At 42.6% G+C, this 25,455-nt stretch overlaps 1 protein-coding gene across 3 annotated transcripts; it reads left to right on the forward strand.

Moving 5' to 3' along the window:
• Positions 1–6,484: 6,484 nt before the first annotated feature.
• On the forward strand, positions 6,485–17,523 carry dcakd (dephospho-CoA kinase domain containing). 3 transcript variants are annotated; one of them, XM_071392397.1, is made up of 5 exons: positions 6,485–6,849; positions 7,524–7,636; positions 13,301–13,504; positions 13,794–13,881; positions 16,475–17,523. In XM_071392397.1, exons 2-5 carry the CDS (start codon positions 7,525–7,527, stop codon positions 16,758–16,760), a joined length of 690 nt encoding a protein of 229 aa, XP_071248498.1. In that variant the 5' UTR covers positions 6,485–6,849; position 7,524; the 3' UTR covers positions 16,761–17,523. The 3 variants fall into 3 exon arrangements, with proteins under 3 accessions (XP_071248498.1, XP_071248499.1, XP_071248500.1); XM_071392398.1 differs by having other exon boundaries at positions 6,515–6,842; XM_071392399.1 differs by having other exon boundaries at positions 6,564–6,681.
• Positions 17,524–25,455: the final 7,932 nt, after the last annotated feature.

The raw sequence follows: 25,455 nt of genomic DNA on the forward strand, positions 1-25,455 counted from the left end.
TAAAATTGTATTATTAGTTTTTTTGGGGGGGGGCAATTCGTTCCAGTCATTGGCAGCAGAAAACTGGAAGGAAAGGCGGCCAAAGTATGTGTTGGCTTTGGGGATGACCAGTGAGATATACCTTCTGGAGCGCGTGCTACGGGTGGGTGTTGTTATCGTGACCAGTGAGCTGAGAAAAGGCGGAGCTTTACCTAGCATAGACTTATAGATGACCTGGAGCCAGTGGGTCTGGCGACAAATATGTAGCGAGTGCCAGCCAACTAGAGCATACAGGTCGCAGTGGTGGGTGGTATATGGGTACCGGTTCCCCCTGTATATAGCCTCGTTAATGTTATTTTATTGTTACATTTTATTTAGTAAATATTTTCTTAACTCTATTTCTTGAACTGCATTGTTGGTTAAGGGCTTGCAAGTAAGCATTTCACGGTAAGGTTGTATTCGGCGCATGTGACTTGAATGCCTTTTATGTTAAAGAATCACATTCCTTGCAGTTGACAGTGCATAAGTGAATGACTTCTTTCAGACCAAAGTGGAGAACCTCTACACTACTTATGTGGTCCCTTGTGGCTCAGTTTGTAGAGCATGGCATTTGCAATGCCAGGGTTGTGGGTTTGAATCCCACGGGGACCAGTACGATGGAAAATGTATGCACTCACTACTCTAAGTCGCTCTGGTTAAGAGTGTCTGTGCTACATTATCAAAATGTCAATTGCAACGAGACAACGTGTCTTTGTGCAGCTATTTGTTGAGTGATTCAAATCTATAGTCCACTGATGACTTATGTCTCAGTGCAGTTTACTTGCCAAAGATGGCGGTGACATGTATACAATTTCACAAATGGGTATTCATCTGAAAATGTGACTACTGGAAAAATTCTATGTATGTTTGCTAAATATGCAAGGTAGAGGAAAGCTACTAGGTAATTTGATCCTAGCCATGTCTGTTTTTACAAGCAAAGTCTGTGGGGCATGGGTTTCATAAAAGCTTGATTGTTGAGAGCCTTTTGAATTCTTAGATATATGACATGCTCTTTCTTCTCTGTTGATTTGAACCAACAAGGTACTTCTTGCTGCAGAAATGTCCCTGGGTTCTATCAGTTTTGTAGTCTGGCCATACACTGCCTGGGTATCACACTTACTGGAAGTGTTTAGACTGTGAATTTAGAACAGATCATTTGCGGGTGGAATTTCCTGAACACTAATGTTCAACTATGTCCTTTACACCACTGTAATGCAGTTGTTCTTGAACCGTGGGTTGTGAAAGTGTCGCTGAATTCAATGCTTCAAACTGGGAAATTTAGACTTTTTGAAGTGAGGAGACGGTTTCCCTTGGTTAGCTCTAAGTAATCTATTATGGCATCCAGAGAATTCTGATGCCGTATTGAGAACGATATAAATGGGTAAAATTATATCTACTGTGTGACTGGAAAGTATCCATACTGTGGAATTACAGAAATATATCATTCTGAATCAAGTTTTGTTTGTGTCTGAGGCTCATTTAAGTACTTCATAGAAATATATATAACCCTTCTGTACTCATGCCAACCCCTTCCCTAGTCGTGCCAACAGAAATGTGTACGTAAGTCATTTGCCTGTATCTTAAGTGTCCAAATCTAGCTCTGACCAGAAATGCCCCCTTGTTGATTTTGTGCCTGTGTGAAATATTACAGAACTCAATCTGTACATCTGTTTCTTGTTGCCAACAACTTGGATTTCAATTGTACTGGATGGAAACTGTAACATTTTCTGCTACACGGGTACAACAAGAACAATAGTATCTGGTGTGGTGATCCACTACACTGTAAATTCTGATCATTGTTCATCCCGGTCTTTTTATTAAGACTGAATGATTTAGAATGTATAGCTGGAGGAATTTGAAAATACCTTTGGAGATGCTTTATTTTCCTTTTCTCACAGCTTTCCTCAGGTTGGCAGCTTTGCGTTTTTGGGGGATTGGGAAGTTTGATTTTCCTCACGTCTCTGGCCAGCTTTTTGCACAGTATACCATTTGACATTACAATAGTCAATTCTATGTTTTTCATCAAGAAATAACACTTTGCATTTTATTTTTTACATTCCCTCACTAATTGCTGTACTTATTCTGTCTTGGATTTGACTTGTATAAGGCTGAAAACATCTGTAAATCTTCTGCCAAAAGGACAGATCAAATTGGTATTACAAGGAGAACGTTTTTTGAAAAGTATGTCCAACAGCCCTTGCTTACTTAACTTACTTGATCTGTGCATTGGACACTACTACTATTGTCTTTGATGCTCAATGAAAGGTGATTTTTGTTTCTTTCAGAACTTTGCCCAGTTGCTCAGATAATCTGCACCGCAGTTCATCCTTTGCATTGCATGGTTCACTTTTAGAATGGCTGTTTGACTGTCCTGCTTGGCTATTCACATTGACAAGGCTCTGCTCTACCAATGTGGAATTAGTTCTGCTCCCCAGGACAATGCAAATGTCATAGACTAAAGCGCAAATTTCCTGGCGATTTTTGTAATTCAACAACAACTGAACATGTACATGCCAACTACATCATCTTTACCACCAAATAGTTTTTTTTATGGAGTTCACTAGCCTGTCACATTAAGTAACTTTTACATGCTCGTATGATACAGAAGTCCAGATCTTTGCCGTGGCTTGTCCTGTGACTATTTTCCAGCAGCGCCGCAAATACGTCAACATACTGTCGCTATTGAACATTTTCATAGCTGTATTCAACAACACTATGGACCTACCACTATTCATTTGTACAGGTACCGTTTTACTGTCATGCACCAGCCTTTGTCGTTAATTGCATTAAAAAACTGCTCTATTACAATCTGTGTATGATCCTCGCTTACCATAACTACTACTGGGGCATAGTTGTTTGGTGCAGAAAGGCAAGCTACAACTATCATAGAGCAAAATCCTTATTTTTATTGACTCTAGACTTGATCCCACCACCAGTGGCTTCCCAGAAGGCTGCACTGTGCTTGGTCATATCATGCCAGAGTCTGATTTCCCCCCCCCCCTCAGTAAAACAAATAACCTTTTAATAGGATATACTTGTAAAACAAATAAACCCCTTGATAACTGTATTTTGGTCAACTTCATCTTCTTTCAGTAATTGCAGTGATTTGATTCCATCAGAATCCCAAAAGTTTTTTTGTGTGCGTTCAGATGTTATGTTTGTCAACACTGATGTATCTAATCCAATGCCATTTCTGTTCTGAGCGGCAAACATCTGAAGTCGGCATTGGCTATTAAATTCCTGTGCGCCTTATATCTGGCAGTATTATGTAATGACAATGTAAGTCGATCCCTCTGGAGCTCGAAATGGTCTTCATATCATCTTCATCTGAATGTATGATATCTCCTGAATATAAGACAAGGAAATCGAGTGCATTCGCAGTGTACACAACACATTTTAGCTCGCATGACGAAAGGCCACAGTATCCGTTTATAAAAAAAAATATATATATCCTTTTCTGAGCGACTGAAAATTGATATTGAAAATGCACTACATAGTAAGGATTTTAATCTTTCCTGGAAATAGGCCTATCCATGAGAACTTGTGGTAAAATTCATTTTAAGGGGGTCTTATTACACTAACAAGTATTGTAATAATTGTAATTATTCATAGTTACACTGTAATAACACAATGTAATTACGGGTGAAACAGCGAATGCTTGTTACAAATGTTAATGATTCCGATAGCATCCCAATGCACCATAAACAGGTCAACATTCACAAGGCTGCAGGGCCAGACGGATAACCAGGATGTGTACTCAGAGCATTCGCTGACCAACTGGCAAGTGTCTTCACTGACATTTTCAACCTGTCCCTGATCGAGTCTGTAATACCTACATGTTTCAAGCAGACCACCATAGTCCCTGTGCCCAAGAACGCCAATGTAACCTGCCTGAATGACTACCGACCCTTAGCACTTATGTCTGTAGCCATGAAGTGCTTCAAGGCATCATGTCAAGATCTGCCCATCTGCACAACACGCTTGAAATAAAGATGACCTCAAACATGTAACACAATGTTTTGGGTTTATTTTGTTGTGTGACCTATTCCTCACCATATTTATGTGTCGCCTCATTTCTCCTTCCCACTCTGTGTTTTTATGCCAATTAGTGTACTGTCTTTGACTGTGTTGCTCTGACTTAAGTTTATCTCCCATCTCCTTACATATGTGTGACAGGCTCAAAGGGTTGGTGAACTTAATCTGATTAAGAAGACTTTGAATGTTACTTCTATTCTTGTTCCACATATTCCTAAAAATGTTGACACTATTAGTGACAATGGTTGTTCCTGTTGGCTATTGCAAAGCTTTGGCGACTTCCTTCCAAAATTGGAAATCAAATATTTCATTATACTGCCATTGAAATAGCATGATAATCCAAACATGTATTTTTTCCCCTTTTCTTGGGCAAGTCTTAACTTTCTGGTGCTCCTCAACATCACGACCACCCCCATACAATGTATTTGTCAAATTTGTTTCAGCTGCGTTTTATAATCTGTTGTGTCAAATTATTCTGATCAATGGTCAAATTATCAGTACTGTCAACTCCACAGTTAAGTCTATCACCACAGACAACAGCATCACTATCCGTACAGTCTCCTACTATAGAACTAGGTCCACCCTTTACTACTCCTTCCTGTGACTCAATTAATTCAAGCACTTGATTACACCAGTGTTCGGCACAGACTCTGTACATAGTTCTTGCCTCACCACCTTACTCTGCTTAATCCTTCCTTTAGCTGCATAACACGAGCGCATGTATCACCATTCTCATCTTTCCACAGCCACTTAAGCTACCTGACACTAACCGTTTCTGTGTTTTTTGTAGCAGTTGGCCATTGCAGAATTTGGGAAACCTCCTTCCAAAATGCATTATCAATGTTTTCATTGTGCTGCAGAACAGAATGAATTGCAAATGAAATAGCAGGATTATCCATAGGTCTCTTGGTCCTCTCTTTCAGTGTCTGAGCATTCCCTGACCTGCTGCCTGCCCCCTTCTCCCCCTGACCACTCCCTGATCTTACCTGCTGCCTGCCCCCTTCTCCTCCTGACCACTCCCTGACCTTACCCTGCTGCCTGCCCCTTCTTCCCCTGACCTTACCCTGCTGCCTGCCCCTTCTCCCCCTGACCACTCCCTGACCTTACCCTGCTGCCTGCCCCTTCTCCCCCTGACCTTACTCTGCTGCCTGCCCCTTCTCCCCCTGACCACTCCCTGGGTTGGGTCTCTCTCTGAGGTTCCTTCTGAACTCTGTAGGACTTTGTGAAGCACAGAATGTCCACCTTTCAGGGTCAGCGTTTTTGCAATGATTAGGTTTTGCAGTGATTATTATACTTTCTAACATATGCACTTAAAAAAATGTGGATGAAATCTCAGCCAATAACAACAGTAAAAAACATACCCTATAGATGTCCTGAAAGTACTTTTTTGCACGCCACTTTTGCACAAAAAAACATCTTGCATCCACATGGCTGAACTGATGGAGAAGCAACAGGAGCATGTGGGCCATCAGGTGAGGCTCTACGCAGGGGTCCTAATGGGTGTCCTCTAGAAGAGGGGGCCCTGGAGATCTGGACAACCTTGCCTCCATCCCATCATGAAATCCTTAATTTTTATTTTATTTAACCTTTATTTAACTAGGCAAGTCGGTTAAGAACAAATTCTTATTTACAATGACGGCCTACCAAAAGGCAAAAGGCCTCCTGCGGGGACGGGACTGGGATTTAGATAAATATATACAATATAAATATAGGACAAAACACACATCACAACAACACAACACTACATGAAGAGAGACCTAAGACAACAACATAGCAAGGCAGCAACACATGACAACAACGCATTGTAGCAACACAACATAACAACATGGTACAAACATTATTGGGCACAGTCAACAGCACAAAGGTCAAGAAGGTATAGGATCATTGTGCTGGATTTAAAAACGTAATTTGGGATCTGGACAGTGCTGAGAAAATAAGGAAACGCTCTGTATTATTCAGAGCCCCATGAAATGACAGCATGTATACATTCTATAGGCCCTACTGAGTATTGCCTACTAGAATAGTGTTTGTTCTATAAGCCAATATGTATTTCATATACAGTGATTTGGATTGTGGCCAATGGAATGGGTGGAGTAAATGGCCAGCAACACTCCATATTATTCAGAGCCTCATGAAATGACACCATATACATTCTACAGACCCTATGGAGTATTTCCTACAATAATTAAACCAATATGTATTCCATATACAGTGATTTGCTTTGGGGGCATTCATTTGACCTTGGAACATGTTTAAAAACCCACATTTAATTCAAATGTCACTTAAATATGAAGAAATATGAATCATTGTTAATGTTTAGACAATTATTTTTCATTTATCATGAATACATACAGGCTATTGACACTTTTCTACTATTACGTGGGGGACTTTTATTTTGAATATTTTCTCAATTCTGTGACCCGGACGTACTTTTTTAGTGCTGCTGATGAGACAGCGATCTGATGTGGTCTATCGTGGGATAGTTATACAAATCTTTGACCTAACGTGACCAAACACTGTCAACTTTCGTCAAGCTGGGCTTATATTGCACTGAAATCGTCGACAACGGTATGCGTAATATCTGTGGCCGAGACGGCAGTGACTGTGCAGACTTATTGGAGCAAATAGGTATGGTTTTGAAAACGTGTTATCCAACAAGAACAAGACTAGTCAACAACTGACGTCAGCTAGCGAGCTAACGTTATAGCTAGCTGCAGTGCAGTCTCTTGGACCTGATTGCCCTAACGTTACCCCTGCATACCTTTTAATTGAAAGAAAGGACTCTTGAGGTCAGAAGTAAGTTAATAAAACATATGTTTACTGATTAATCAGGGTTATCACAAGTTGCCACAAAGTAATAGACCCCGCCTATTTCTACAATTGATCTTAAAGTGTGATTTTTAAACCTAACCACACTGCAAACCTTATGCCTAACTACTTGTATTTGTGAGAATTATTGACATGTTGAATACACCGAGCTGTCTGTTTGAACTACTGCCACAGCTCAGACACCCATGCATCCCCCACAAGACATGCCACCAGAGGTCTCTTCACAGTCCTCAAGAACAGACGATGGGAGGCGCACAGTACCACACGGAACTCTATGCTGATCCAAGCAGTAGAATCAGATTTTTTTTTTTTAAGATAAAAATGCACCTTATAGAACAGCGGGGACTGTGAAGAGTCACAGGCGCAGGCACAGACACATGCATACACACGATAACACACATACCAAACAGACAGTACACATGGATTTTGTGTTGTAGATATGTGGTAGTAGATTAGCGGCCTGAGGGCACACTTAATGTGTTGTGAAATCTGTTGTGAATGTATTGTAAGGTTTTTAAAATGGTATAACTTTCCTCAACTTTGCTGGACCCCAGGAAGAGTAGCTGATGCCTTGGCAGCAGCTAATGGGGATCCATAATAAGTACAAATACCTACTCTGACCTATCTTCGTGTTTCTGTAGGATGTTTTTGGTGGGGTTGACGGGAGGAATCGCCTCAGGGAAGAGCACTGTGTCCTCTCTGCTGCGAGAGCTTGGCTGCCCCATTATCGATGCCGATGTGGTGGCTAGAAAAGGTACAGGCTATGGGACTAAACGGGATTTTTCCCCCCCCTCTCTCGCGCACACACACACACACACACAAACACATACAATGTTGGGTCCATTTTGACATTCCACGCTCTTGTATTTGCATTCATTTTAAAACCATGGTGCAGTTTAAAGTCATTGCAAAATTTACTTGAGCGTGCCCCAATTATTTGTATTGATCACTATGCCATGCAGAGGAGGTTGGTGGGAGGAGATATGAGTATGGGCTCATTGTAAAGACTTGAATGGAATCAATGGAACGGTATGAAACATGGAAACCACATATTTGGCTCCGTTCCATTAATGCCATTCCAGCCAATCTTTCTATACAGTGGGTATAGAAAGTCACCACCCCCTTTCAAAATGTTCACCTTTTGTTGCCTTACAGTCTGAAATGAAAACGCATCAAATCTGACTTTATTTACACACAGTAATCCACAATATCCAAGTGAATTGTTTTAATACAAAAAAATCTGAAAATGAATTCAAACAGTAAAATAACATATTTGGATAAGTGAACACCACCCTGAGTTAATACTTGGTGGAACCGCCGTTTGCTTGAATTACAGCCATGAGTCTCTTTGAATACGTTTCTACTAACTTTGTACATATAGACTGTGCAATATTTGCCAGTTCTTCCTTACAGAATTGTTCAAGCTCAGTCAAATTGCATGGTGACCGCTCATGGACTGCACTCTTCAAGTCAGTCCACAGATTCTTGATGGGATTTAGGTTGGGGTTCTGACTAGGCCACTCAAGGACATTCACCTTCTTGTCCTTCAACCACTGTCAAATCTAATTTTATTTGTCACATACACATGGTTAGCAGATGTTAATGCGAGTGTAGTGAAATGCTTGTGCTTCTAGTTCCGACCATGCAGTAATATCTAACAAGTAATCTAACCTAACAATTTCACAACAACTACCTCATACACACAAGTGTAAAGGAATTAATAAGAATATGTACATAAAAATATATGAATGAGTGATGGCCGAACGGCATAGGCAAGATGCAGTAGATGGTGTAGAGTACAGTATATACAGTGGGGAGAACAAGTATTTGATACACTGCCGATTTTGCAGGATTTCCTACTTACAAAGCATGTAGAGGTCTGTAATTGTTATCATAGGTACACTTAAACTGTGAGAAACGGAATCTAAAACAAAAATCCAGAAAATCACATTGTATGATTTTTAAGTAATTAATTTGCATTTTATTGCATGACATAAGTATTTGATCACCTACCAACCAGTAAGAATTCCGGCTCTCACAGACCTGTTAGTTTTTCTTTAAGAAGCCCTCCTGTTCTCCACTCATTACCTGTATTAACTGCACCTGTTTGAACTCGTTACCTATATAAAAGACACCTGTCCACACACTCAATCAAACAGACTCCAACCTCTCCACAATGGCCAAGACCAGAGAGCTGTGTAAGGACATCAGGGATAAAATTGTAGACCTGCACAAGGCTGGGATGGGCTACAGGACAATAGGCAAGCAGCTTGGTGAGAAGGCAACAACTGTTGGCGCAATTATTAGAAAATGGAAGAAGTTGAAGATGACGGTCAATCACCCTCGGTCTGGGGCTCCATGCAAGATCTCACCTCGTGGGGCATCAATGATCATGAGGAAGGTGAGGGATCAGCCCAGAACTACACGGCAGGACCTGGTCAATGGCCTGAAGAGAGCTGGGACCACAGTCTCAAAGAAAACCATTAGTAACACACTACGCCGTCATGGATTAAAATCCTGTAGCGCACGCAAGGTCCCCCTGCTCAAGCCAGCGCATGTCCAAGCCCATCTGAAGTTTGCCAATGACCATCTGGATGATCCAGAGGAGGAATGGGAGAAGGTCATGTGGTCTGATGAGACAAAAATAGAGCTTTTTGGTCTAAACTCCACTCGCCGTGTTTGGAGGAAGAAGAAGGATGAGTACAACCCCAAGAACACCATCCCAACCGTGAAGCATGGAGGTGGAAACATCATTCTTTGGGGATGCTTTTCTGCAAAGGTGACAGGACGACTGCACCGTATTGAGGGGAGGATGGATGGGGCCATGTACCGCGAGATCTTGGCCAATAACCTTCCCTCAGTAAGAGCATTGAAGATGGGTCGTGGCTGGGTCTTCCAGCATGACAACGACCCGAAACACACAGCCAGGGCAACTAAGGAGTGGCTCCGTAAGAAGCATCTCAAGGTCCTGGAGTGGCCTAGCCAGTCTCCAGACCTGAACCCAATAGAAAATCTTTGGAGGGAGCTGAAAGTCCGTATTGCCCAGCAACAGCCCCGAAACCTGAATGATCTGGAGAAGGTCTGTATGAGGAGTGGGCCAAAATCCCTGCTGCAGTGTGTGCAAACCTGGTCAAGAACTACAGGAAACGTATGATCTCTGTAATTGCAAACAAAGGTTTCTGTACCAAATATTAAGTTCTGCTTTTCTGATGTATCAAATACTTATGTCATGCAATAAAATGCTAATTAATTACTTAAAAATCATACAATGTGATTTTCTGGATTTTTGTGTACCTATGATAAAAATTACAGACTTCTACATGCTTTGTAAGTAGGAAAACCTGCAAAATCGGCAGTGTATCAAATACTTGTTCTCTCCACTGTACATATGAGATGAGTAATGTAGGGTATGTAAATATTATATAAATTGTCATTGTTTAAAGTGGCTAGTGATACATTTATTACATCAATTGTTTTATTATTACAGTGGTTAGAGTTGAGTCAGTATGTTGGCAGCAGCCACTCAATGTTAGTGATGGCTGTTTAACAGTCTGATGGCCTTGAGATAGAAGCTGTTTTTCAGTCTCTTGGTCCCCGCTTTGATGCACCTGTACTGACCTCGCCTTCTGGATGATAGCGGGGTGAACAGGCAGTGGCTCGGGTGGTTGTTGTCCTTGATGATCTTTTTGGCCTTCCTGTGACATCGGGTGGTGTAGGTGTCCTGGGCGGCAGGTAGTTTGCCCCCGGTGATGCGTTGTGCAGACCTCACTACCCTCTGGAGAGCCTTACGGTTGTGGGCAGAGCAGTACCAGGCGGTGATACAGCCTGACAGGATGCTCTCGATTGTGCATCTGTAAAAGTTTGTGAGGGTTTTGCACTGTCCATTTTCCCTTCTTTCCTGACAAGTGCTCCTGTCCCTGCTGAAGAGAAACACCCCCACAACAGGATGCTGCCATGGACATACTTTACTGTAGACATGGTGTTCTTTGGGTGGAAAGATGTATTGGGTTTTCGCCAGACATATCTTTTTACGTTCAGCCCAAAAAGTTCAATTTTGGTCTCATCTGACCACAGCACCTTTTGCCACTTGGCCTTGGGAATCTTTTTGGCAAAGCTCAAACGAGACTTGATGTGTTTTTTTCCTTCTTTCTTTTCTTCTTGCCTCTCTGATCAGTTTCCTCCTTGCCCGGTCATCCAGTTTGGAGGGATGGCTTGATCTTTGCATGGTCTGGGTGGTGCCATTCGCCTTCCACTTCTTATTAATGGTCTTAACTGTGCTCCGAGGGATAGACAAAGCCTTTGGAATATTTTATATTCATCCCCTGACTTGTGCCTTTCCACAACTTTATCTCTTAGATCTTTTGAAATTACCTTTCCGCCCATAGTGGATTCTTTTCTTTGAATTTTTGAAAGGGGTGGTGACTTTCTATACCCGCTGTAGCTCCTCCCACCAGCTTTTTCTGATATGCCATCATGAATCCGGTCGTATTTAATCCAGACTCATTTTGAAAAAACTGTCCTGTTGACATATTTTAAGGGATTCCGTCTGTTTTGAGAACACTAGGGTTGAATAGCGGGAACCGGGTTACCGAGAATTACTGAGATTTACAGCCCAAACCCACTCCCTTTTCCCGGGATAAGTAACTGTGAGAAACTGGTATATTACACTGAACAAAAACCAACGCAACATGTAAAGTGTTGGTCCCATGTTTCACGAGCTGAAATAAAATATCCCCGAAATGTTCCATATGCACAAAAAGCTTATTTCTCAAAAATTTTGTGCACAAATTTGTTTACATTCCTGTTAGTGAGCATTTCTCCTTTGCCCAAATAATCCATCCATCTGACAGGTGTGGCATATCAAGAAGCTGATTAAACAGCATGATCATTACACAGGTGCACCTTGCGCTAGGGACAATAAAAGGCCACTCTAAAATGTGCAGTTTTGTCACACAAGTGAAGCACGGGGGTGGCAGCATCATGTTGTCGGGGTGCTTTGCTGCAGGAGGGACTGGTGCACTTCACAAAATAGATGACATCATGAGGTAGGATAATTATGTGGATATATTGAAGCAACATCTCAAGACATCAGTCAGAAAGTTAAAGCTTGGTCGCAAATGGGTCTTCCAAATGGACAATGACCCCAAACATATTTCCAAAGTTGTGGCAAAATGGCTTAAGGACAACAATGTCAAGGTATTGGAGTTCCCATCACAAAGCCCTGATCTCAATCCTATAGAAAATTTGTGGGCAGAACTGAAAAAGCGTGTGCGAGCAAGGAGGCGTACAAATCTGACTCAGTTATTCCAGCTCTGTCAGGAGGAATGGGCCAAAATTCACCCAACTTATTGTGGGAAGCTTGTGGAAGGCTAACCGAAATGTTTGACCCAAGTTAAACAATTTAAAGGCAATGCTACCAAATACTAATTGAGTGTATGTAAACTTCTGACCCACTGGGAATGTGATGAAAGAAAGAAAAGCTGAATTAAATAATTCTCTCTACTATTATTCTGACATTTCACATTCTTAAAATAAAGTGGTGATCCTAACTGACCTAAAACAGGGAATTTTTACTAGGATTAAATGTCAGGAACTGTGAAAAACTGATTTTAAATGTATTTGGCTAAGGTGTATGTAAACTTCCGACTTCAACTGTATATGCTTAAAATAAGCTCTATTATATTTCCCAATTTTAAATCAAATTCGCTAGCCTTTGTAGGCTGCATGTCCTGCACCAGCATCACATGGTTTGAACGCGGTGTGTAATTCCAGTCCATGTAATACAGCATAATACAGTCCACACTCAAAAAGATTAGCTTACTGGATGGAGCTTGTTTCATTCATTTACCCAAGAGAGCATAACTACGTCTATGGGCCTTTATGTTCTTCTGTCGTGCATAATGTGCTGTAGTCTATTTATCATGTAAATCATTGGTTAACGGCGAAATCGCTTGGGCTTTTTTAGGCATGGGCTCATAAAATATCCTTAATGTATGGGTCATCAGGCTCAGGTATCATCAGGCTTGAATTTTCTTGCCGTTAAAAGCTCTAATCAAATCCAGACATATTTATATGCTTTAGATTGAGACTTCCTGTTTTGGCGGGAAATACTGGGGTACCCAGAGAAAAATAGTTAAATCTTGGGATGGAACAACTATTCAACCCTAGACAACACAGGCGTCTTTATATTGGATGGCTGTGAGAAAGCCGCGACAAGGGTCGTCGTGTTCATTAGGCACCAAATAGGGGGAAGAATGTGACTGAAACAGAGAGGTACTACATGGACTTGTCAATTAAGAAATGCTCATTTTTGTTTTCCCGACGCAAATGTTTGAGGACACATTCTGTTGCATGCCTTAATGAACATGAACCATGTCTTTAATCAGGCTAACCTAACCGTGTCCTGTGTCTTTGCCAGTGGTGGAGCCCCACAGTCCGGCCTACTGCCGGATCGTGAAGCACTTTGGCCCCGAGATCCTGCTGGAAAATGGGGAGATCGACCGGCAGAAGCTGGGTGAGCTCATCTTCGCCAGCGAGGACAAGCGGCGCCTGCTTAACTCCATCACCCACCCCGAGATCCACAAGGCAATGCTCAAACAGATCGTCGTCTTCTTCCTCCGAGGTTAGCTAACTAAGTGTAAAAAATACAATTACAACAGTATGTTTTATTTAATTTTTTTTCTGGGGTGGTCTCCCCGTCTACAGTAAATGTATCATATATTGTAAAGCCACTGAATTACATATGTCATAATAATCAAATGAAAAAGTGTAAGGAATTCTTAATGGGACATATGGAGATTAAACCATGGAATACCTAACATTGTGGATTGGTAGGAGCCACAGTACAGTAGAGCAGTCCACGGCTCTGGTGTGAGGGCTCTGTTGTAGTGCTACTGCTCTTTCCCCTCCAGGTTATCGCTACGTGGTGCTAGATGTGCCCCTGCTCTTCGAGACGCGGCGTCTAACCCGTTTCCTCAACCACACTGTGGTGGTGTACTGGTAAGACCAACTACGGCTCTCCGACCTTTCATTTCTAAAAGTTTGAACCTGCTTTAAGATTTCAACCTAAAATACGATGTACTCTAGCTTGGAAAATAAACGTGACAATATCTGTTTGCTTGCTACCTTAGGACTGTTTTCCTCAAGAAATAGGTTCTGCCTCATGTTGACTTTCCTTCCCATGATACTTTGAGTTTCGTGATACTGAGTAACATGACAACTATTGCAGCACAGCGCTTTGGGGTAGTGCGCTGTGCTCAGAATTCAGGTAAATTGAATGATGACCTTGCGCTGCACACGACCAACCGGCACCTTATAGCTTTCCTAAACCTAGACCAGAGATAAGTTCAACAAGGGCAAGTACTGTTTCCAAGATACCATTTCCAAAGAGACCATTGTCAAACAGAACTTAACCAGAACGTGGTCACCATGACCTCAGAATATTCTATTTTAATGTTCTAAGACACGTTTCGTGAGAACGTTGCAAGAACATTTCTGTGTCCAGTTTTCCAAGGGTTATGAGAATATTCCGTCAAAGAATATTCCATGGATACAGTTCTTGCAGCCTTCCAATGAAACGTGTCTAGAACATTAATATAGAATATTCTGAGGTCACGGTGACCACGTTCTGGGTAAGTTCTGTTTAATATTTAGGGAATATTCTCCTAACTCTAATGCCAGAACTTGCTAAATAGGTTTCAGGAGGTGTTTGCTAACATACTTAGAATGTTCCCCTAACTAACTGAAAACTGAACACTCAAACATCTGGGGAACATTATGGGTCAAATAAAATGTTATTTGTCACATCCGCCTAATACAACAGGTGTAGACCATGAAATGCTTACTTACAAGCCCTTAACAAACAGTGCAGAGTGAGAAAATATTTTCTAAATAAACTAAAGTAAAATAACAATAATGAGGCTATATACAGGGGGTACCAGTACCGAGTCAATGTATGGGTTACTGGGCCATACGCACTACCCTCTGTAGCGCCTTGCGGTCGGATGCCGAGCAGTTTCCATACCAGGTGGTGATGCAACCAGTCAGGATGCTCTCGATGGTGCAGCTGTAGAACTTTTTGAGGATCTGGCGACCCATTTCGGCTCTTTTCAGTCTCCTGAGGGGGAATAGGCGTTGTCGTGACATCTTCAAAACTGTCTTGGTGTGTTTGGACCATGATAGTTTGTTGGTACATATGAGATGAGTAATGTAGGGTATGTAAACATTATATAAATTGGCATTGTTTAAAGTGGCTAGTGATACATTTATTACATTTTTTTTTTTATTATTACAGTGGTTAGAGTTGAGTCAGTATGTTGGCAGCAGCCACTCAATGTTAGTGATGGCTGTTTAACAGTCTGATGGCCTTGAGATAGAAGCAATTTTTCAGTCTCTCGGTCCCAGCTTTGATGCACCTGTACTGACTTCGCCTTCTGGATGGTAGCGGTGTGAACAGGCCGTGGCTCGGGTGGTTGATGTCCTTGATGATCTATTTGGCCTTCCTGTGACATCGGGTGCTGTTGGTGTCCTGGACGGCAGGCAGTGTGCCCCCTCTGGAGAGCCCTAAGGTTGCAGGCGGTTCAGTTGCCGTACCAGGCGGTGATACAACCCGACAGGATGCTCTCAATTGTGCATCTGTAAACGTTTGTGAGGGTTTTAGGGGCCAAGACAAATTTATTCAGCCTCCTGAGGTTGAAGAGGTACTGTTGCGCCTTCATCACCACACTGTCTGTGGGTGGACATTTTCAGATTGTCAGTGATGTGTATGCCAAGAAACTTGAACCTCTCCTCCTTCTCCACTGCGGTCCCGTCGATGTGGATAGAGGCGTGCTCCCTCTACTGTCGCCTGTAGTCCATGATCAGCTCCTTCGTTTTGTTGACATTGAGGGAGAGTTTTTTTCCCCTTTCACCACTCCGCCAGGGCCCTCACCACCTCCCTGTAGGCTGTCTCGTCATTGTTGGTAATCAGGTCTACTACTGTTGTGTCGTCTGCAACCTTGATGATTGAATTGGAGGCTTGCGTGGCCACGCAGTCATTGGTGAACAGGGAGTACAGGAGGGGTCTGAGCACGCACCCTTGTGGGGCCCCTGTGTTGAAGATCAGCGAAGTGGAGGTGTTGTTTCCAACAACGGTCCATTATAAATCGTAATCTGGGTCAGGTGGGCATACTTGTAAAGCTTGTTCTATTGCTAACATTACTAGCTAAATTATGAAATACTATTATAGAGTCAGGCTTTCACAAGGAAATTCACAGAAGCAGATCGTAATTTTGGTGGCCATAAAACGGAGTCACGAGTGCATTGTATGACATCAAATCAGTATTTATTATATTCCTCAAGTCTCATTTTTGTAATTTACAGCATTTTCCCTCACCCAGAGAACAAAAAAATTGCCAACGTTGCCCAATTAGCTGGAGGGATGGGTGCAACTTATTCTCCTGCAGTGCTCAAGTTTAGAACGGCTGTCAGTCAAAACCCTCTGATGTCATGTATATCATGTTACTGTACAGCCACTGCATTCCAATTTAGGCTCTTATCATTGTCCAAATCTGCCAGTGTAAAGGGTTAAGCATGTTCTCTTTTCCTGATCCAGTGACCCGGCCACCCAGCTGTCGCGCCTCATGAACCGGGACGGGCTGACCCAGGAGCAGGCGGAGCAGCGTGTGGCCGCCCAGATGCCCCTAAACGAGAAGCGGGGATTGGCCAGTCACGTGGTGGAAAACTCGGGCAGCCGCGAGGACACCCAGCGCCAGGTGCTGCGGCTGCACACCAAGCTCGAGGACTCTATGGAGTTCCTGCTGGCCAGGGCCATCGCCATAGCGACCGCTGCCGGCCTGGGCGGACTACTTCTATACGCCGCCAAATTGCTGGCGTCTTAGCGAATGGAGAGAGAGTTTGGCGAGAGTCGTCTTCCTATGGCAATGCAGTGTTGAATTGTGATTGAGACTGCGGCACTTTGAACTTAAGCCATAGCACATAACCGACCACTGGGCCCAGCACGTGTGGTGAGAGGTCCAATGGTCGGTTATGTGTTATGGCTTGAGTTGAAAGTTCGCAAGCAGTTTGTACTTAGAAAGTGGTCAAGTAACGTGAGATTGTTTCTTGTGTAAATTCCTTGTTGCTCTTTGAATGCTACAGGAAACAGTGAACACCTAGGTTTCCTTGGTTTGCGTTTTAAAAGCCAAGAAGTTATTTGGGGAAATATTTTTGGAGTCACTAGATTGCTTTTTTTTTAAGCAAGTATCTTTTCTGTATGAGATATCTGGACAGAATAGTTCAGCATGGGCTGAGAAGCAATGCTGGTGGTGTAAGAATGTTTTTAGCTCATTGTGCCGATTTGTTTTACATTTTAAAGGGATAGTTCACTAAAATTGCATATTTACCTTTAGTGAGTGGTCTATGGACCTGGAGAGTCAGCGCCTGAAGATTTTGATTTCTTAAAATGAAATGTTATTGGTTGCGTACACAGTTTAACAAGTGCTATAGTGGGTGCAGCGATATGCTTATGTTCCTATCGATCAGTGCAGTAAATTTCAACAAGCACACAATAATCGCAAATGTATTTTTTAAATGTTTTATGTAGTACAACAGTGGATGTATAAATAGTATGTAAATGTTATTAAAGTGACCAGTGGTCATTGACTATGTAGTAGTCCTTAAGGTGCAGGCTTGAGTACCCGGTGGTGGCCAGCTAGTGATAGTGACTGAGGGGCAGTGTAGGGTAGTGGGCAGATGGCACAGTACTGGGTGGAGGCCGTCTAGTGGTGGCTATTTAACAGTCTGATGGCCTGGGGATATAAGCTGTTTATCAGTCTCTCGGTCCCAGCTTTGATGTACTGTCTCTTCTAGATGGTAGCGGGGTGAACAGGCCGTGGCTCGGGTGGCTGAGGTCCTTGATGATGATCTTGGCCTTCCTGTGACACCGGGTGCTGTAGATATCCTGGAGGGCAGGCAGTGTGCCCCCGATGATGCGTTGGGCTGACCGTACCACCCTCTAGAGTGCCCTGCTGTTGCGGATGGTACAATTGCCATACCAGGCGGTAATACTGTCTGACAGGATGCTCTCAAGGGTACATCTGTACACGTTTGTGAGGGACTTAGGGGTTGAAGAGGCGCTGTTGCGCCTTCTTCACCACATTGTTGGTGTGAAGGGATCATTTCAGGTCTCTGTCAATTTGGATGGGGGTGTGCTCTCTCTGCTGTCTCCTGTAGTCCACGATCAGCTCCTTCGTTTTGTTGATGTTGAGGAAGAGGTATGGTCAGATTTCCCCAAAGGGAGGTCAGGGCCATGTAGCCATCCCGGAAGGGAGAGTAGCAATGAACAAGAAATTTCGCACCATGAGTAGCAAATATGTTGATAGCATTTTGGTAGTGTGTTCCTCAAATTTTCTTTATTAAAGTCCCCAGCTACAATAAATGTGCCTTCAGGATATGTGGTTTCTTGAGCTCCGTCGCAGTGTCGGCTTCTGAGGGAATGTATATGGCAGTGACTATAACCGAAGACAATTATCTTGGGAGGTAATGTGGTCGGCATTTGATGGAGGTATTCCAGATCGGGAGAACCAAAGGACTTGAGTTCCTGTACGTTACCCATAACACCATGAGTTGTTTGTCATGAAACATGCTCCTTACCTTTGTGTTTCCTGGATAGTTTATTGTTCCTGCCCTCACAATGAACGGAGGACCACGCTGGTTCTATGGACGGGGACAATGTATCCGGAGAGAGCCACGATTCTGTAAAGCAGAATATGTCTCTGTCTGGAAGATCCTTGCCCTGAGCTCATCTATTTTATTGTCCCCACTTCTCCTCCTTCGGCGGTTGTTTTGGAGTATCACCCGGGATGAATGGAGTTGCCTCGGCAGTTTAAACAAAGGGTCCAGGAGTGAATTTATGGTGAGTGACCGCCAATCTAATATCCCAAAGTGATTTTCGCCTGTAGGTAATAGAGAAAATAATGTAAGAAATAATACAAAAAAACTATAATACTGCAAAGTTGTCTAGGAGCTAGAAGCAGGGCGACCATGTCTGGTTGGCGCGATGTTGAAAGTTGTTTACTTAGTGTTAACGGTGTTGGATACTGTTAGATTCTGGGTTAAACTTGGAACATTGTTATACTCAGAAGTATAGTATCTAAGGAGTGAAAGAGACTGGTTTTTACATCCGAAGTTAATGGTTATCTGTAGGAGCCAGATGGCTTTGGAATGTCTTGGATGGACGGGAGGAAGTCACATGCTATAGGGGATACGGATGGACATCTGAGGATTAGGCAAATGAGGGGTTGAGGTCAGGTCAGATCCCCTTAAGGGAGAAATTATGGTTTATTACCCTATTACTTAGTCTTCCTGTTGAACCATAAAATATGTAAGGATTTGAGAGAAGGAGGAGTGGCTAAACTGGAGTTTATATACTTGTGGTGGTAGAAACATGTTTTGTCTGAATGCAGCTGTATTGACCCTCTGGGCTTTCATAATGTGTGTTTTACTCTGAGAATTAGAACCTAGCAACACAAAGCAATGGGAATGATAGGGAATTGGAATGAAGTGACTGAGTTGATTTGGGAATGCTTCGATCATGCAACCATGGCTCCTATAAGTCTTATTGTATTGCATGCAACAATGCTAATGCTAATCTGTGAGAAAGTGAACTCCCAGGTTCCATAGATTACGTCCTGTTTATCAATAAAATTAGGTACATTTGTAATTTAGGATAAATATATTTTAAGGATGGGGTAACTATGTAATATGGGTAAACTAATCAGTTTAAAAAATATTTGATTGACTGTGATGTCGCTAGAATGAAGACATAGGTGATGTATTTGACAATCCACTTTTCAAACTAAAGAGTTTTCTAAAAGGTCGAAGGAATGAAGATGAAGATTTCCTTGATGCCACTGTGTCTTTTCTAACACTTGAAGCTACAGTATCCTCTGTACTTTTTCAGTCAACTCTAGTTTTTTTTTTTTTTACATCTGCGCACACATGAGGAACTAAAAGATTTTATCTGTTTTATCAGCTGCTATAAAAAAAAGTCCAAGAAGAATATCAATGATCTCTTATCCATGTCTGAAAAAAAACACAGAACTATATACTACAATGTCCCAATCTACATTGTGTTTTGCATCCTTTCATAATATTGCATTCTCATACTCTTAAAGGGATACTTTGGGATTTTGGCAGTGAGGCCCTTTATCTACTTCTCCAGAGTCGGATGAACTTGTGGATAACATTTTTTATTTCTCTGCTTGCCATTTGAAGGAAGTTGCTAACTAGCGTTAGCGCAATGACCTGCTTTCAGATGACTATAGACTTCCAGTCATTGCGCTAATGCTAATTAGCTCATGAAACTTCCTTCATACTGGACACAGAGACATAAAAATGGTATCCAGAAGTAAATGTTTTATTTATTTAACCTTTATTTAACCAGGAGTTCATCTGACTCGGGAAGTAAAGAAAGGGCCATTATCCGGAAGTATCCCTTTAACATACTCACCTTCTTATGTAGGTATACTACATACTGTCATACTATTAGTCCTGTTTGAAAATCAACATGGAACTGCATACAACTTCCCATCCTTTGTAATATTGCATTCTCATACTCTCAAGATACTAACATTTTTATAGAGGCATACTACATTCTGTCATACTATAACAATAGTCCCATAAAGATAGTTCTAATAAAGTTAACGTTGCAGTTATTTGGTGGGCCAAGTAAACACAAAGTCTTTCTTTGACCGATTCACTTTAAAATAACTTAGAAAATATAAGGGCACCTCACAGACTTGTCGGACCTAATTATTTCATTTTGGGATGCAATGAGGATGACTAACTTGCCGACATTTATTGTTCACAGCCTTGAGAGGGGAGACCTCCGTTGGTCTGATCTTGCTGCCTGGCTGGGCCTTGTCTGTTTGTGTGTTGGCAGCAGTCAGGCTAGTGGGAGGGCGGCAGGGAATGACATCATCCACATGTGTCTGGTGCTGTGTGTCGTGGGTAATGGGTGTGGTGGGTACCAATTTTGTGTGTGTATACCAAGCACATGTGTGTGTAGTGGGTAGCAATTGTGTGTGTGTGTCACCCTTGCACTGCACTGGGTCTCTCCTCTGTATCAGGGGACTTGGGGTGGCCTGAGTGTACTGGCTACTTGGATTCCTTCGTACATCGCTGCTGGCCGACGCTCCTCTTTTATCAAGTGACTGCAGATTAATGCAAAGTGAAGGGGCTAAAGGGCAGTGAGCCACTGGGGACCCACAGTCACACACACACACACAAACAAAATATGCAGACACGCACACACACACACACTTGGTTCTGACACACACTCACTCATACGCAGACACGCACGCATACACATACACAGGCTGTACCAGAAATCACCTCTGAGCTGTCCGGTCCGTCGGCCACAGTAGAGGAATGAAGCACAGTCTATTTTTAATAGTGGTTTTCAGCTGTCAGTCCACAGGCCACTGTACTTACTGGTCTGGTCAGCCAGCTGTTTAGGGGAGATTATAAGTGTCCCCTTGTCAGTCCTCTGAAAGACAGACAAGGACCTGATGTAGAACTGATGAGGTTTTCGAGATGAGGTCTCTCTATCGGGAATCTGGACGCCAAAGTATCAACTCCTCAGGCAGAGCAGGGTGGAATTGAGCTCCCTTTAAAATTCTAATTCAGTAACTTTGCCACCAAGTGACAAGTTTATTTGACTAGAACCCATGCATAGTGCATATATGTGCGCCTACACACAGTGCACACACACAAACAATGTATACGTGTGCAGAACATGCACACGCACACAAATGCACGCATGTACAAACACAATTCACACACTTTTTTGTGTGAATTATAGAGGGGAAGATAGCGGATAATTGTTTCTTGGCAGGGGTTAGAGAGTTTACGGTGTCTTGTTGTTTTCATTTAGAGATTAGCCTCAGGCTCCACCAAAGTGTGGCGACATTTTGGAATCTCTTGTCCGAGTGATTTCCTATCTGTCTGCCACCCACTGTTGTCAGAGGAAGTCAAAGAGAGAGAAATACAAACACTTTGAATGCAATATATATTATATATATATATATTTTTTTTACCAACCATACTATGTTTCTTGTATTTCATATGGGATATTTAGTATGCACCTATACAAACAAACTCGGAGTGTGGCGTCTCACTCAATATCAACAAAACAAAGGAGATGATCATGGACTTAAGGAAACAGCAGAGGGAGCACCCCCCTATCCACATCGACGGGACAGCAGTGGAGAAGGTGGAAAGTTTTAAGTTCCTCGGCATAAACATCACAGACAAACTGAAATGGTCCACCCACACAGACAGTGTGGTGAAGAAGGCGCAACAGCGCCTCTTCAACCTCAGTAGGCTGAAGAAATGTGTCTTGTCACCTAAAACCCTCACAAACTTTTACAGATGCAAAATTGAGAGCATCCTGTCGGGTTGTATCACCGCCTGATACGGCAACTGCACCGCCCATAACCACAGGGCTTTCCAGAGGGTGGTGCGGGCTGCACAACGCATCACCGGGGGCAAACTACCTGTCCTCCAGGACACCTACAGCACCCGATGTCACAGGAAGGCCAAAAAGATCATCAAGGACAACAACCACCCGAGCCACTGCCTGTTCACCCTGCTACCATCCAGGAGGCGAGGTCAGTACAGGTGCGTCAAAGCTGGGACCAAGAGTCAGAAGCTATTTTTCAGTCTCAAGGCCATCAGACTGTTAAACATCCATCACTATCACAGTGAGGCTGCTGCCTTCATACAGACTTGAAATCAATGGCCACTTTAATAAATGGATCACTAGTCACTTTAATGCCACTTTAATAATGTTTACATATCTTGCATTACTCATCTCATATGTACAGTTGAAGTCAGAAGTTTACATACACCTTAGCCAAATTCATTTAAAATCAGTTTTTCACAATTCCTGACATTTAATCCTAGTAAAAATTCCCTGTCTTAGGTCAGTTAGGATCACCACTTTAAAGAATGTGAAATGTCAGAATAATAGTACAGAGACTGATTTATTTCAGCTTTTATTTCTTTCATCACTTTCCCAGTGGGTCAGAAGTTTACATACACTCAATTAGTATTTGGTAGCATTGCCTTTAAATTGTTTAACTTGGGTCAAACATTTCGGGGCCTCCCACAAGCAATAAGTTGGGTGGATTTTGGCCCATTCTTCCTGACAGAGCTGGTGTAACTGAGTCAGGTTTGTAGGCCTCCTTGCTCGCACACATTTTTACTGTTCTGCCCACACATTTTCTATGGAATTGAGGTCAAGGGGTTGTGATGGCCACTCCAATACCTTGACTTTGTTGTCCTTAAGCCATTTTGCCACAACTTTGGAAGTATGCTTGGGCTCATTATCCATTTGGAAGACCCATTTGCAACCAAGTTTTAACTTCCTGACTGATGTCTTCAAATGTTGCTTCAATATATCCACATAATTATCCTACCTCATGATGCCATCTATTTTGTGAAGTGCACCAGTCCCTCCTGCAGCAAAGCACCCCCACAACATGATGCTGCCACCCCCGTGCTTCACGGTTGGGATGGTGTTCTTCGGCTTACAAGCCTCCCCCTTTTTCCTCCAAACATAGCAATGGTTATATGGCCAAACAGTTCTATTTTTGTTTCATCAGACCAGAGGACATTTCTCCAAAAAGTATGATCTTTGTCCCCATGTGCAGTTGCAAACCGTAGTCTGGCTTTTTTATGGCGGTTTTGGAGCAGTGGCTTCTTCCTTGCTGAGCGGCCTTTTAGGTTGATATAGGACTCGTTTTACTGTGGATATAGCTACTTTTGTACCTGTTTCCTGCAGCATCTTCACAAGGTCCGTTGCTGTTGTTCTGGGATTGATTTGCACTTTTCGCACCAAAGTACGTTTATCTCTAGGAGACAGAGCGATACGACGGCTCCTTCCTGAGCGGTTTGACGGCTGCGTGGTCCCATGGTGTTTATACTTGTGTACTATTGTTTGTACAGATGAACGTGGTACCTTCAGGCATTTGGAAATTGCTTCCAAGGATGAACCAGACTTGTGGAGGTCTACAATTATTTTCTGAGGTCTTGGCTTATTTCTTTTGATTTTCGCATGATGTCAAGCAAAGAGGCACTGAGTTTGTCGGTAGGCCTTGAAATACATCCACAGGTACACCTCCAATTGACTCAAATTATGTCAATTAGCCTATCAGAAGCTTCTAAAGCCATGACATCATTTTCTGGAATTTTCCAAGCTGTTTAAAGGCACAGTCAACTTAGTGTATGTAAACTTCTGACCCACTGGAATTGTGATACAGTGAATTATAAGTGAAATAATCTGTCTGTAAACAATTGTTGACTTGTGTCTTGCACAAAGTAGATGTCCTAACCGACTTGCCAAAACTATAGTTTGTTAACAAGAAATTTGTGGAGTGGTTGAAAAACGAGTTTTAATGACTGCAACGTAAGTGTATGTAAACTTCTGACTTCAACTGTATATACACTCATTTTATACCATCTATTGCATCTTGCCTATGCTGCTCGGTCATTGCTCATCCATATATGTAGATATTATTATTCCATTCCTTTACTTATATTTGTGTGTATTAGGTAGTTGTTGTGGAATTGATAGATGACTTGTTAGATATTGCTGCACTGTCAGAACTAGCATTTAGCTACACTCACAATAACACCTGCTAAACATGTATACGTGACCAATAAAATGTGATTTGATTTACTGTCTGGCACCTAGCGGGTCACATATAGGCGCTGATAATGGTCTGGTCATTAAACATTACCAACACATTCACCCCAAACCTCAATTTCAATTCCCAACCCATGCTCATTATACTACAATAATCCAGCGTACTAGTGTAAATAGCTCTTCTTTGCTCCAGGTTTTTTTGTACTGTTTTTACAGAGAGTAAATTCACCATGGTAACAAATTAAACCCCATGTGTCTTCACGCGGTCAAAGGTTCTAATGTCAGCCCGAGGACAGTGGGTTTGCAGGGGCGAAAGAATATTGCTCAGAAGTCCTTTGACGGCCCATAGACACAACACGTGACTGTTGCGGGGGTGAGGAGACAGCCAACAAGGCAGCCTGTCCCACCCGATGACTCAAACTGTCCTTGCTCATTAGCCTGGGATGGGTCAGGGCTGTGGGAAAAAGCCTGTTAGGGTCTAGTCACTGACACACCGACCACCCCGGAGAAATCATGCATGTCAAAGGTATGTTATGGTCACTGACTCGAAAACGAAACGAGTGCATTGATCAGGTGGAAAGTAGGCTAGAGAGAGAGTGTGAGAGAAAACGGGATGGGGTACGCTGTGTGTGTGTTTGTGTGTGTGACTAAGAGAGAGAGTGAGCATGTGATTTAAAAGTAAGAGACAGTCAAATCATAGAACTGTGATTTGGGATCTTTATCTGTTGCCTGATGGGAAGGATACGTTGCTGTATGCTGAAGATATGATGCTGTATGCTGAAGATAACATATAAAGGCGCCATTGACATTGCATCAGACCTTTGAGTAGGACAGCTCTCACTAAGCCTATACTGGGAAACTGAGCTCCACTTACACCTCACACA

The sequence above is a fragment of the Salvelinus alpinus genome, chromosome 3, assembly GCF_045679555.1.
Source record: "Salvelinus alpinus chromosome 3, SLU_Salpinus.1, whole genome shotgun sequence".
Classification (NCBI taxonomy): Eukaryota; Metazoa; Chordata; class Actinopteri; order Salmoniformes; family Salmonidae; genus Salvelinus; species Salvelinus alpinus.